Source organism: Phoca vitulina, unplaced genomic scaffold, assembly GCF_004348235.1.
Source record: "Phoca vitulina isolate PV1807 unplaced genomic scaffold, GSC_HSeal_1.0 scaffold43, whole genome shotgun sequence".
In the NCBI taxonomy this organism is placed as follows: Eukaryota; Metazoa; Chordata; class Mammalia; order Carnivora; family Phocidae; genus Phoca; species Phoca vitulina.
This window is the reverse complement of record NW_022589746.1, coordinates 6888406-6902856: the sequence shown is the minus strand read 5'-3', so window position 1 is coordinate 6902856 and position 14451 is coordinate 6888406. Positions and strand designations below refer to the sequence as shown.

Sequence of the window (14451 nt, the reverse complement as noted above, 5' to 3'; positions counted from 1 at the left end):
TCCAAATCCTCACTGCTAGTTGATTTTTTTTTTTCTTTTAAGTTATCCTAGTGTGTGTGACATTTCTTATGATTTGGATTTTGCATTTCCCTAAATGCCTAATGTTGACCATCTTTTCATGTGCTCATTGACCATTTCTTTATCTTTGGAGAAATGTCTTTGGGAATCCTTTCCCCATTTTTAAACGGGGTTGTTTCTTCTTTTATTGCTGGGTTATAAGGAATCATTGATATTTGGTGTGCTTAAAATGGAAAATGCTGAAAGATGTGTTTTCTTTCAGGATAAAGTTCTACACAATATCATGTCTATTTTTACATTTATGGGAGCCAGTGTCATGCGTCTAGATGACACTTACAGTTTTCAAGTTATTAATAAGACAGTGAAGATGGTTATTCCAGCACTTATTCAGGTAAGCTGTCTTTATACCATCAGTTTTTTTGGTTTTTTAAGTATGCTCCATACCCAACTTGGAGCCCAGCACAGGGCTTGAACTCACGACCCTGAGATCAAGACCTGAGCTGAAATCAAGAGTCGGACGCTTAACCGACTGAGCCACCCAGACACCCCAGTATTTTTTTTTATCTTAAAATTTTTACGTAGTATGAAAGTAGAAGTAAATAAGTGACATTAAAAGCCTTTCTGAAATGCTCAGGTATTTGTGCTTCTTAAATTTCAGAATAGTAAAGCTAAGAATTAGTCTTAGTAACAGTGTCCTTCCCAAAAATATGAATAAATATGCGTAGCTGGTTCTGCTGTGCTAAAAGGGTATAACTGTACATGTGTCTTAATGTTACTCTGACAAAGTGAATTTAAATTTGCTGTATATTTCAGGACATTGCAGTTGGATAATACCCTTACACAGGTTGATGAAGATAGGACATTTTAGAGCTACAGTGGCAAATTTGTTAATATGCAATTCAACAAACATTTTCCAGGCGTTCTCTAAGGGCCGTGTACTTAGAGATGATTGAGTCTCTGCCAGTAAGGATATACCATTTGAAACTAAAAAGCAGCTTTAAAGATGAAAGAGCTTGGTCATCCGCTTGAATTTTCTGTTTACCCCCACCTGTTGTTAATGTCTTCCTCACATTATTGACCATGCCAGGGATGACCACATTCAGCACCATCTCCTTTTAATCTTGGTATTAGGTTGGTATTCTCCGTGTCCAACAAGACGGCAAGTATGGGACACAGATATTAAAAGAAAAATAACTATGCATCCATATCATATATGCCAGTTGAATAGGTCAGTGCTAGAAGAGTTCAGAATAAAGGACAGCAGCTATGGGCCAGGAAGACCACAGTTTTATAAGAAATAGAATTTGAACTGATATGAATGAAGGACAGGATTTGCTTAATGAAATGGCAAGGTCCAGGAATGTGTACAGTGTGTGTGTGAAGAATGTACTATAGATTGATTTGTGGAGTGTAGGGTGTTGAGACAGGGAGAAGTAGAGGGCATTGGTTCATTCATTCTTTCATTCAACAACCATATTTGGAGTATCAGTTCCAGAGTTAAGTGGTTTGAATGTTATTCTGAAAGCAACAGGGAGTTGTTGGCCTTTTTTGTGCTTTGCTTATGTAGATTACACCCATTCTTCTCCTGGCAGAACACAAATCCTGCTTGATGTGTGCAGGCTTCCAGTTGGCCTGAGAGCAGACTTGTTATAAGTGCCACATACTTGGCATCTGTCGTTCAGGACCTCCTGTTGCTATCTTTCCCCACGTGAATCTTGTTCATACAGACGATAGATCTTCTTTGGGGCCGGGCTCACATCCTACACCTTGTATTCCCCTCGGGGCCATATAGTGCCTGGGACGTAGTCTATACTTACTGAATATTTACTGATAGGTCCTTGATTATTCACGTTCTTTTGATTACTTTTTTGGGGCACATCTGAAGGCCTTTCCATGTCCACCTGAAAGCTTCCTTGTGAAGGGTTATTTGCTCCTACTCACTGTCCCTGCTTGCTGTTCTGCAGTCCGATGGTGGAGACTCTGTAGAAGTCACAAGAAACGTGGAAGGAGTCGTGGTGAAAATCATTAACGTGTTTGTGGACGCTCTGCCCCATGTTCCAGAGCACAGGCGCCTGCCCATCCTTGTTCAGCTTGTCGATACATTAGGTGCAGAGAGATTCCTCTGGGTTCTCCTCCTCCTGCTTTTTGAACAGTATGTCACTAAAACAGTGCTGGTGGCTGCCTATGGAGAAAAGGTCAGAGTATAGGCTGGGGTGACTAGAAGGAAATGTTGATGTTTTACATGCACTTTGTGATATTTCCCAGTTTATGTGTGGGGCCAGTGATGCTTATGTCTGTTACTTAACAGTACTTGCTCAGAACTGTTTTTAAAGATGTTTTTGACATTCTTTACAATTGCTTTCAGAGCCTGTGGCACTCTAAATACCCACAGTAGCAACAGATCATTTGCTGTGGGTGATTTGACTTTCCTACGAACTGGTCTGTAGTGCCATGTTAGGTGGTTCTTTTTTAAGCCTAACAGAGTACAGCTGTAAAGTAATTAAACTGTGTCTCTTGAAAATGGTTTTGAAGGCATTTCATGGGGAAAGGGAGGAGTGTCAGGATCATCAAAATTGTTACAACACTGGTGATTGTTTTAAAGAGCCCTGTTTACATAGATGAGGGCAGAACTTCTAGGTCAAGGACTGGTTTTAAATGACTTTTTAGACACAGGATCTGGGAATAGATCTAGAGCTACCCTAAGTAAAGGAGCACATTCAGTTCTGCTAGAAATCACAATGCAGATTTTCCTGGAATTATGCCCACATAGTTCTCATGAATTGGCTTTTTTATGTAGGACACTTAGTAACTCATTCATCTGCTGATACACATGACCGTAAGGAACAATATGTAATGCCTTTGCACGCTAAGAAATATTTTTAAAATATTTCCCTAACGTGTACTTACTAACATAAATTTGATAGGTATAGTTTTATTACTTATTTCTCTTCTCTATACAGGACGCTATTTTAGAGGCAGACACTGAATTTTGGATTTCAGTCTGTTGTGAATTCAGTGTCCAACATCAGATACAAAGCTTGATGAATATTCTTCAGTACTTAATAAAGCTGCCAGAGGAAAAAGATGGTAAGCATAATGAGGTGTTAATTATTGTTTAATCTGAAAGATCAAGAGAAGCAGAAGACCATGCAGGTTATCATCCTTAGCGCACATAGTACATCTTTAGAAGGGTTTTTTTGCAAGTAACTTAATAATTTTTAATTTAAATGTATGTGTGTGTGTGTGTGTGTCTTCTCAAATCCTTAGGGAAAATAGAAAGTAGGACTTCTACTCACCTCTCCTCACACACACATTGGCTTTTATACTTCTGTGCTTTTGTGTGGATGTGTTGGCTGTGGAGTGTTAACAGGTGTACAGGATGCGTTGGTAAAATGACAGCAAGTTAGGAGGAACTTATTAGCTGTCTCTTGTCTTTCCATTAAAATATTTGTGAAGACACAGGAAGAGAAAAAACAACACAACTTTGGTAACTAAATATTAAAATGTTAGGGACGCCTGGGTGGCTCAGTTGGTTAAGTGGCTGCCTTCGGCTCATGTCATGATCCCAGGGTCCTGGGATCAAGCCCCACGTCTGGCTCTTTGCTCAGCGGGGAGCCTGCTTCTTCCTCTCCCTCTGCCTGCCGTGCCCCCTGCTTGTGCTCTCTCTCTCTTACTCTCTGTCAGATAAATAAATAAAAGCTTTAAAAATAAATAAGTAAATATTAAAATTTTACTGTATATGTGAGTCTTGAAACAAATTCTACTAATTGCATCACCAATGAGACTGGTTTAAGAAAGGGTTTGATGTGTTCTTAGTTCTTAGTTCTCTGCCCTTTGAAACAGTAGCAAGGAGCATTGGAAAGAAGATACTAAGGACTCCATGGGGACTATTTTCTGTATGGCTAGCTGTTTTGGCCAGGCAGTGGCTTGTCTGATCCTACAGTCTGCTTAGATCTGGCAGGAACAGACCAGCCTGGAGAGCTCTATGTAGTGACCTGTTTATGGAGGAAGTCTTCAGTTTGAGTCACTCTCTAGGGCAGTGTTTTTTAAATGGCCTGCTGTGGACTCCAAATTACTGCACCCTCAAACCCTTTTATATTAGTAAATTTGGATATGGGATTCTACAGAGTTTTAGGAGACACATCTGTGAACTTTTAGAATTAAACGTTGAAGGCTAGAGAGGACCCTCCTTCAGTCTATTGGGGGCCACCAAGTAAATACCTCTGAGGCTTCAGGATTGGGAATGGCGCCAACATTTAAAGACATCTTTGTAGTGTTTTTGTCTTTCATTTGCTTGTCTCAGTTGCCCTGAGTTTTTTGTTGGTTGGTTTTTGTCTTACACACACTCATCTTGGGGCTTTTGGATATTTTGTTGATAAATACACATCTTTCACTAATTCAGAAGAGGAAAAACTGAGTGTGACAGATTCACAAATTCCACTCAAAATTATATCCCATGTACCATGCTCTTTATGTCTATATCTTTATAAAGATTCCACATGAAGATGAGTGAGGTCACTTGTCTTGTTCTTTTTCAGAAGCTGTTCCCAAAGCAGTATCAACTAAAAGCGAATCACAAGAAGAAATGCTACAGATTTTTAATATAGACACTCACACTAGCAAGCAACTGCGGCATTTTAAATTCTTGTCAGTGTCCTTCATGTCTCAGCTCCTGGCTTCCAGCCATTTTATCAGAAAGGTGATGTGTTCTTTAAATGTATTTATGACAAAAAAAATTTTTTTTTTCTGAAGGAACTATCTTTTAAACTAGTAAAAAGAGATATAAAACATGAGGCATTCCTTTAAAGATAACAGAAAAAAACGGTAGAATTTACCATAAACTGGAGTGATCTGTTAAGGTTGTACACATATAAAGCTGGCCACTGTGTATTTGCATTCTCAAGTGGTGTACAGGCATACCTCACTTTACTGTGCTTCACAGATGGTGTGTATTTTTTACAAATTGTAGACTTGTAGCATCACACAAGTCTTCCAGCACCATTTTTCCAACAGCAATTGATCACTTCATGTCTCTATTTCAAACTTTTTCATTATATTTGGTGTGATGATCTGTGATAAATGATTATGACTTGCTGAAAGCTCAGGTGATGGTTAGCATTTATTAGCAATAAGGTATTTTTAAGGTGTGTACATTGTTTTTTAGATACAACACTATTGCACATGTAACAGACTGCAATTAGCGTAAATATAACTTTTATATGTACTGGGAAACCAGAAAATTCATTCGGCTCACTTTATTGTGATACTTTATTGTGCTGGTCTGGACCTGAACCTGCGGTCTCTCCAAGGTATGCCTGTCTACCCAACAGAAATATATGAGCATATATTTAGCATATGTGCTAAAATACATTGATAAGAATACTCATAATAGCAATATTTGTGGTCGCCTAGAACTGGCAACAACCCAGGTGTCTCAACAGTGGAGCGGATAAAGTGTCCGTCGTCATAAATGGACATGAATGAATCTCATAAAGGTAATAGTAAAAGAAAGCAGGCAGACACAAAAGAATACACCCTAATTCCAATCGTATAAAGTTCAGAAACAGGCAAAACAAATCTGTGGTTTTAGAAGTAAGGACAGTGTTTACCTTTGGGAAGGAGGGAAAACGTAGTAATGGGGGTCAAGTAGAGGAAGGATTCTGAAGTGCTTATAATTATAGGCTCTTTACCTGCATACGCAAGCTCTGTACCTGTGATTTATATGCCTTCCTGTTTGTGTCTTAAACTTTACACACAGAGAGGAAGGAGGAAATACAGAAACGAAGAGGAGGAAGGATTGGGAACATCAGAGTGGTTGAACATTAGAAAGTCTGTGTTCTATGTCTATTGCATGAGCAGGTCAACAGGGGAAACCTTATGATAATTGAAGTATTTATAGAGAAATAATTTGATAAATTCAATACTAATTCATGGTTTAAGAACAAATCCTCTTAGCATCCAGCGTGGATGGGAACTTCTTGGCCTAACAGAGACAACAAACTGGTTTATATCACACTTCTTAATGAAACAGACATTATAAAGTCCGGAACAGGGATGTCCTGTCCTGTCCGGTTGCTGTTTCTATTCAGCAGAAGAACGAAGTGTAAGAATCCGAAAAGATAGTCACCAAATTCCTAGAACTAATTAGATTTGCTAGCTTGCTTGAGAGGGATCAGTGTGGACACTACTCTGGATCCGCTTGCCAAGGACAGTGGTGGTGCAAGAGCAGTTGGAGGGGTTAGTGTGACTGACTTCTGTCTGGATGCACACCCATGCAAATGTAAGAAAGGTGTTAATGTGGCAGGGGCTTTACAGAGTAGTTGGGGAAAGAGAACTGTCCAATAACTAGAGCCGGCATGGTTTGTCTTCCATTTGGGGAAAGAAGACTGATCTCACACTGTATACAAAAGAGAATTTTAAGTAGATTAAAAAATGACTTCAGTGTGAAAAGGAACATTCAGAAGAAAATTGAGAACACTGTGACCAGAGGATGGAGAAGAATTTCTTTAGAAGTTCAGTTCAACAAAAAGCCACCATAGACAAAATGAAAAGAAAGCCACAGACATAAAGTTCATAAATTCACTTCCCATTAGAAATCTGGCAGAGAACATGAATTCACTAAAAAGGAATCACAGATGGCCAATTAATATACAACAGAATAACCTTCCTAGTAGGAAGGAAATTGCAGATTAAATGGGATGCCACTATGATGTCCATCAAATTGGCAAAAATTTGAAAGCTCTTACTACCAAGAAGTGGCAAGGCTGTGGGGACACGGTTATTTGTGTCCACAGCGATGGGTAAGGTCTCTGGACGGCGACTCCAGAAAGCACTTGGCAGTCTCCAGTCAGGTTGGAGATGCGCATCTCCGCTGATCTAGCCATTCCCTTTTTTGGGTATAGGCTCTACAGAAACGTGCCTGCTTGTTCAAGGAGATATACAAGAATGTTCTTTTCTGATGTTCTTACCGACAGAAAAAAATGGACATAAATGAAATGTCCACGGTAAACAGAGGTGGATGAGCAGATATGCCATCTTGTGTCCTGTGGTGTATGCAAGAAGCACTGTGTGCAGTTAAATGAGCACTAGGACAACATGAGTCCCCGTAGACAGATCTCAGAACTCCCATATTCCCAGAAAAGCACGTTGCTAACTGCTGTGTACTCTGACTACATTTAATGGCAGGTTCAAGTCTGTGGGGCTGGGGGTACTGGGAGAAGGGAAGAGGGAGCAGTACAGAGGGGACTATACCTGTATCTATAATGCTGAATATCTTAAAATTAGGTAAGAACTAAGGAGAGCATTTCATAAAATTAGTGGGTAAATGAGTATAGATGACTGTTTTTCTAAATCTTTGTAGTGCTTTACAAATGTCAACAAGTATCTATAGAGTATCCTTAATACGAATAGAATAGTTAAAGGAAGGGGAACCAGAGTTATTACTGTGGTGGGGATGATCTGAACCTGATTAAATTGTAATGTCAGAAAACAGCCCCTGGGAAGTTTGACTTGAATAGTCTTAGATGAGTTTCACTGCACCTACTCAGATGATGTTATTACTAACTTCCATACTGTTCTAATGATGTTTTCTTTAAAAATTAGGTGGTTGAAAGTGGTGGTCCTCAGGTTTTAAAAGGCCTTGAACAGAGGTATGTTACTTTTTTTTTTTTAACTTGGAAATAATTTCCAACTTTCTATCAAAAAGCCAGAAGAATAGTGCACAAAATTCTCATATGAGTCTCCTTTGTTTTAGGTTGCTGGAAACCGTTCTTGGCTATATTAATGCTGTAGCACAGTCCATGGAGAAAAATGCAGACAAACTAACTGTGAAATTTTGGCGGGCACTGCTGAGCAAAGCTTATGACATGTTAGATAAGGTAGGTTTTCATTTCTCCCCATCTGCTGTGTTTTATTGGCTATTTTTATGTCATTGTGAAACTGTCTGACATACAAGGTTTTACTTTAAGAATAAACTTAGCGATAGACTTTTCTTAATATAATGCAGCTCACATTTTTCTCAGAAAAGTATCTCTTGATAGCTAGGAAGAAATTCATCTGAAAAAGGATTGTTTCTCTACCAATTACGAGAACATGTGTCTCAATAAATATTCTTTGAATATTCAGTCATCCAATACTATATCATATTCCACTTTTATTGAAGTGGAATAGGAGAAAAATACCTTTTTAGGTAGAGTATGTGGGGTATTAGAAATATCACTGGCTTTGACATGAGGATCACTGTTCAAAATCTAACTACAAGACTTTTAGCAGTTCACTTACTCTTAGCATCAAATTTTTTGGTTTTTTTCTTTTTTAAATAAACGTGGTTAGTAATGCCTCCCTGAAAGGTTAGTATAAGAAATAAGAAAAAGGACCTGTAAGTGCCTGGAACCTAGAAGCTCTGCAGTGAACAGAAGTCTGTCTTAATCTGAGTGGATCTTCCTTTTTTAAAAAATTTTTTTGTTCATTGTGAAACTGCCGTGCAGGTCAATGCCTTGCTGTCCACAGAGACATTCATTGCTGTGATCAGGGGGCTGCTGGATAATCCGTTGCCCTCTGTCCGCCGGAAAGCATTGGACCTTTTGAACAATAAGCTACAGCAGAATACATCCTGGAAAAAGAAAATTGTAAGTGAAGACCGATGCTGGACCCATTTACCATTCTTTGCTTTATCAGAGCTGCATTTAACTCCCTTGAGTTTGTCCAGCAGTACAATTTAAATAAGTATATCATTATCTGAACGTAATGCTGTGAGGTGTGTTTCTAAAATGTGATGTTACTTCTAATAGGAATTGTGGTAAGAGTTCTTAGAATGGAATCTCAGCCTAATGGAATTCTTGGTAATACGGACCAGACATTGTGGTTTAGCATACTTTGGCATAATTCTAATCCTCTTCTACTCTAGACCGGTAGGGTGCTTTATATAAATACATCCAAAATTGGTCATAAGCACATTCACTGGCTCAGTGGTAAAGCAGATGGAGAAACAATTGCTTGTGTAGAATTGTGTAGCATTGGACCTCTTGGTCTGATTTCCATTTAGGTAGTCTCAAACAGTAAAAGTGGAAAAATGGACTAGTATTTTATTTTGCGGCTTAAATTATATGAAAATTTTGGCTGACCTCTTCAGGTTTACCGTTTCCTCAAACTGGTTCCAGTCCTTTTGGCCATTGTGCAGCGTAAAAAAAAGACAGTAGAAGAACAAGCAATAAACAGACAGACAGCGTTGTATACCCTGAAGCTTTTATGCAAGAATTTTGGTGCAGAAAATCCAGAGCATTTTGTCCCAGTGCTGAACACTGCAGTGAAACTGATTGCACCGGAAACAAAAGAAGAGAAGAATGTCTTGGGAAGTGCTCTGCTGTGTGTGGCCGAGGTGGCCTCCACCCTGGAAGCACTGGCCATCCCCCAGCTTCCCAGGTACGCTGACTGGGACCTGGGACAGGAACTGTCACGTTGGGTGTCTGGTACAGGTTGAAAACTAGTACCTTAGCAACTTTTTTGCCTCTAAGTAAAAGTTTCATAAGATTAGATTTGTTAAAGATGTGATCTTTTCTTCAAGCTAAAACCCACAACATTATCATTTCCCTTTATGATGTTTATTGTCCCCCTGTTTTCACTCCCCTTTGGCCTGCTATAACTAGGAAGTGTGGTGGGTGAAGCCCCTCTAAGAGGGGCCCATCTGTTTGGGCGAAAGCTGTGTCATGCTGCCCACATTTGGAAGTTGGATGCTCCTGACTTTGTCCTTAGCTTTGGTATTTACTAGCTGCGCAGCCCTGGGCAGGTTTACTTAGTCTGTTAGAACTTTGCCATCTCTAAAACCTACCGCACAAGAGTCTGGTGGGGCCATGCCTGTAAGGTTTTTCACACAGTGCCTGACACATAGCAAATGTTAAATTGAGAGACCCTGTTATTTTTAAAAATGACTGCATAACCATGGGTACTGGGAGATTTCTTGCTCTTAGTCTCGTAACATGTGTAGACACCATTTTATAGGCTGTGCCGTGAAGTGATGTAGTGGGCACAGTTGTTTGGATTTTTTCATGACTTCTACTCCATTCTGTTTCTTCTTAAAGTTACTTTACAACTCTTGTTTTTTAATTCTAGCCTGATGCCATCATTGCTGACGACAATGAAAAACACCAGCGAGCTGGTCTCTGGCGAGGTCTATCTGCTCAGTGCTTTGGCGGCCCTGCAGAAGGTTGTGGAGACCCTCCCTCACTTCATCAGCCCTTACCTAGAAGGGGTCCTGTCACAGGTGAGCCACAGTGACCTCAACATGTTGTCTGGGGTGGCGCGGGGGAGGGGAAATTACAAATCTAACGATTTTATTCTTTAAGTTTTTAGTTTCTGTTTGGCAAGGAAGGTTCTTATTTCTGAAAAGCTGTATTGCCTTTTAGTAAAAACGTGTGCCCTTTTTCTCTCCCGTTGTCCCACCTGCTTGATCATGACATGGATACAGTTACTGCTTTCTTATAAGGCTCATCTCTTTTGATTCTGCAAAATGTGTTTTATTGCCTTTCTTCTGCCTCCTCCTGTCCCCCATGAGATTTTTGGCGTTGGGCTGGTAGAGCTGCTTTTTATTGTTTCTTGCAGAAACTAGTGTGCCCTATTTCTAACATGAGGGTTTTTTTAATCCTATGATGTCTTCCAAAGCAGAATTCCTCTGTTCCAGTTCAGTGGATACTTGGCAGATAGGCAGTGGCAAGTGGCATTTCTAACTGAAAATGCCCTAGAATTTCTATTCTGTCATTTGCCATTTATGAGATTAGGAGTCTTAACTGCCATGAATGAAAATTATTTAGCTGATTCATACACTCTATAGCCAAGACTTAAAAGTAGACTTCTTACAGAAAGGGACCACTACATCTGAGGAGCTTTCTAGAATTTTTTAGTAAGGAAGAACTTGACTCTTCTCATGGTCTCTGCATTCCTGTCTTTAAAAAAAAAAAAAAAAGTCAGGAGTGCTCTGTGTCCTTCTGCCTTCTGCTATTTACCTACATCCCTGATTCCCACTTGGGAAAGAGACATCTGTTCATTTTTCTCTACAGATGTTCAAGACTGGCTTTAAAAGGAATTCTTGTAGAACTGAAGTGCACTGAGCTTTCCGCAACCACTAGCATCTGAATTGAGTTCTGCAAGTGTGGAGACATTGTCAGTGAGTTCTCATACTGGCTTTGATCACTCTTTTTATATTCCTATAGGTGGTTCATTTAGAGACAGTCACTAGTGAAATGGGTTCTGCCTCACAAGCTAATGTCCGCATCACATCCCTTAAAAAGACACTGGCTACCACGCTCTCACCCCGAGTCTTACTGCCAGCAGTCAACAGAACGTACAAGCAAATTGAGAAGAACTGGAAGGTTAGATCATACTGGGTATTAGACTTTGGAGAAGGGAAATATGGTACTGAAATTTTTAAGTTTTCACTTAAAGAAGAGGATGGTTATTTAATTCCTTGGTGAATGCATTAACGAACTCTAAGAATATTAAAAATTGGCACATCTCTTTACTGTGTTACTGGTAGAACCATATGGGTCCATTTATGAGCATCCTGCAAGAGCACATTGGGGTCATGAAGAAGGAAGAGCTCACCTCCCATCAGTCTCAGCTAACCATATTTTTCTTGGAAGCCCTGGACTTCCGAGCACAGCACTCTGAAGTAAGCTTATTTCCACTTCCCCAAATCCTAAAGTGATCTGCCTGTTTAAGAGCCAGAGAAAAATCTAGCTATGTAACCTGTTTTACTTGCAAAAGTTATTTAGAGCCAGATGTTAGTAATCTGGCTAATAGGTCAACTCTTCTGTTTTCAGAATGATCTGGAGGAAATTGGAAAAACAGAAAATTGTATCATTGACTGTCTAGTAGCCATGGTTGTAAAACTTTCTGAAGTCACGTTCAGGCCCCTGTTCTTCAAGGTAAGCTTTCTTCTTCCACATCTCCTTTGTACTCAGATAAAATGGTACAAGATATATAGAAGAAACTAATACTACTTTATCTGTTTAGCTGTTTGATTGGGCTAAAACAGAGGATGCCCCAAAGGACAGACTGTTGACATTTTACAACTTGGCAGATCGCATTGCTGAAAAGCTGAAAGGGCTTTTTACTCTGTTTGCCGGCCACTTGGTGAAGCCTTTTGCTGACACCTTGAACCAGGTGAACATCTCCAAAACAGGTTGGTTGCTGACTCCAGTTCAGTTGACACCTTTGCTGTGTGTACCTTACACATGGTGCAGTAAGTATAGTAAGTATAAGGAAGGTGAAGTTTTTACTGCATGGTCAGTCGACAGGCATTGAAGTAGTCGTTCCAGGGTCAAAAACATGCTATGATCAATTGACTCCCTTGGGAGAAAGAATAAAGTACATGGGCGTTAACTGTAAGTTATTGAAAGTAACTGTAAAACATTCAGGTTGGTGTATTCCGTACTGCTGATGAGTAACCCGCTGGACAGCTGCTAACTGAACTTGCCAAACTAAGTGATCTTGACTGAGAATCTTCTCTTAAAGGAGTCACATATCCGAGAGCCATTCATATTGTGCCTTCATCCTGATTGAGTTCTGTATCATTTTAGAAATACCCTTCTGTTTGTGGTGTTAATAGTGATCTGAATTTAAACACTGGAGATTAAATTGTGAAAATCAATTGGTTTTTTTTTCCCTTTTACTCTCCCCTATCTACAGATGAAGCGTTTTTTGACTCTGACAAGGACCCTGAAAAGTGTTGCTTGCTCTTACAGTTTATTTTGAACTGTTTATATAAAATCTTCCTTTTTGATACTCAGCATTTTATCAGTAAAGAGAGAGCAGAGGCCTTGATGATGCCCCTGGTGGACCAGGTAACCAAATAGAACCATCTTTTTTTTGACAAACTATGAGGAAGCCGTAAGTGTTACTAGATTTTATATCTACTAAAAATTACAGCTGCTGGGTTTTCTTCTCCAGGCTTTTTTTTTTAATGAAATTTTTATTTCAAAACTGATTTTTCATTTTGAATGGAAAGAACTCTTCATAGTGGTGTGTACTAAGTTTTACTTTTGAATTTTTCAAATGAAAGGCATGATATAAGGTATTCATGGTTAGATTTTTAATTTTCTAAACTTGGATTTATCGAGAATATTTTAGGACTTGGCTGCTCTCTGGAAGAACTCCTCTCAGCTGTTCTGCTGGAGGGAAAGGGGTGATGCTAAGGGCTAGAAGAGTCTGACCTCCAAAACCATGGTAAATTTGTTCTAGAGAGAGAGTACTAGAATTACACCTGGTTTTTGAGCCTGCTGCCATCATGAAAGAGAGTAAAAAATTATTTATACATTGGGTATTTTTTCAAACAAAAAGGAGACTCAAAGTCCTTGTCTCCCTCTTCATAGCTAGAAAACAGGCTGGGAGGGGATGCACGCTACCAGGAGCGGGTGACGAAGCACCTGATTCCCTGCATCGCGCAATTTTCAGTGGCCATGGCAGATGACTCTCTTTGGAAACCACTGAACTACCAGATTCTGCTCAAGACAAGAGACTCCTCACCCAAGGTAGGAGCTGTGGTTGACAAGCACCGAAGCTACGTGTATTCATCATACAACCCAAACAGCCTTAAAGCGGTCAAGGATATAGGACCCTGGTAAATCAGCAGGGACACGCTGCTCATCTTCTAGAACTAGAGGTTGCTTGTGAGGCAGAAGTAGGCAGAAGTTTGAGCCTGAGAAATTTTTGGTTTTTACTTAAAGGCTATTTATAAATAATAGAAGTCCTCTCCCACCCCCACGTTAGACACAAGTACTAACATTTTCTAAATACTTTCAAATTTTGGAAAAACCTGAAGTAATTCCTTGTGTTTCTTAAGCCCCATTTAAATGTCCTTGTTTTCCCAGAGACAGACTTTCAGTTTGCCCGCAGAACATTCCTTTGAGTTAGAGCAGTGATATTACCTCCATTGTATTTATCAGGCTTAGGATTTTGTGGAATAACAAAAGGTAAGCAGCTCACTGACCTGCATGAGAATGAATGGAAATTAAATTCCAAGCCTGAGTGTCAGTGTTTTCAAACGGGTTGGCAGTGCATCACCATTTCTCTAATTATCATACAAGAGCCTCAGTGAATAAAACAGACCAAAGCAGAATTTTACTGAAAGGTTTCGTACTTGAAATTTGTAATATTTATTTATTAGAACAAAGAGAACAATGAGGCTATTTTCATGAACCCCCAAATTTTAAATTGCAGGTTCTTACAAAGTTGTAGCATTAAATTTATTTGAATGTTTTGTTTTGATTGTATAATATCAAGAAAGTCTGGTTTGAACATAGGTAGTTACAGACGCTTTTTAAATAATTTTGCTGTATCCAAATATTTTTTAAATGATCCAAAACTAGGAGGAGGACTAGTACAGCTTTGATTTCAAAGTGAATCACTGGGGCACCTGGGTGGCTCAGTCCATTAAGCATC

The 14451-nt window shown here is 39.5% G+C and overlaps 1 protein-coding gene across 2 annotated transcripts in view; it reads left to right on the top strand.

The window, feature by feature from the left end:
- Positions 1–14451, top strand: part of HEATR1 (HEAT repeat containing 1) — a 46711-nt gene that overhangs the window by 29702 nt on the left and 2558 nt on the right. The window contains exons 29-43 of one of the 2 annotated variants that reach the window (XM_032430239.1): positions 281–409; positions 1983–2213; positions 2979–3105; positions 4560–4717; positions 7621–7667; positions 7772–7895; positions 8505–8645; positions 9149–9438; positions 10126–10276; positions 11223–11381; positions 11546–11680; positions 11832–11936; positions 12025–12193; positions 12700–12854; positions 13383–13541. In XM_032430239.1, coding sequence (XP_032286130.1) covers positions 281–409; positions 1983–2213; positions 2979–3105; positions 4560–4717; positions 7621–7667; positions 7772–7895; positions 8505–8645; positions 9149–9438; positions 10126–10276; positions 11223–11381; positions 11546–11680; positions 11832–11936; positions 12025–12193; positions 12700–12854; positions 13383–13541 — 2280 coding nt within the window. Of the gene's footprint in view, positions 1–280; positions 410–1982; positions 2214–2978; positions 3106–4556; positions 4718–7620; positions 7668–7771; positions 7896–8504; positions 8646–9148; positions 9439–10125; positions 10277–11222; positions 11382–11545; positions 11681–11831; positions 11937–12024; positions 12194–12699; positions 12855–13382; positions 13542–14451 lie in introns of both variants that reach the window. The other variant, XM_032430238.1, reaches the window with a different exon arrangement.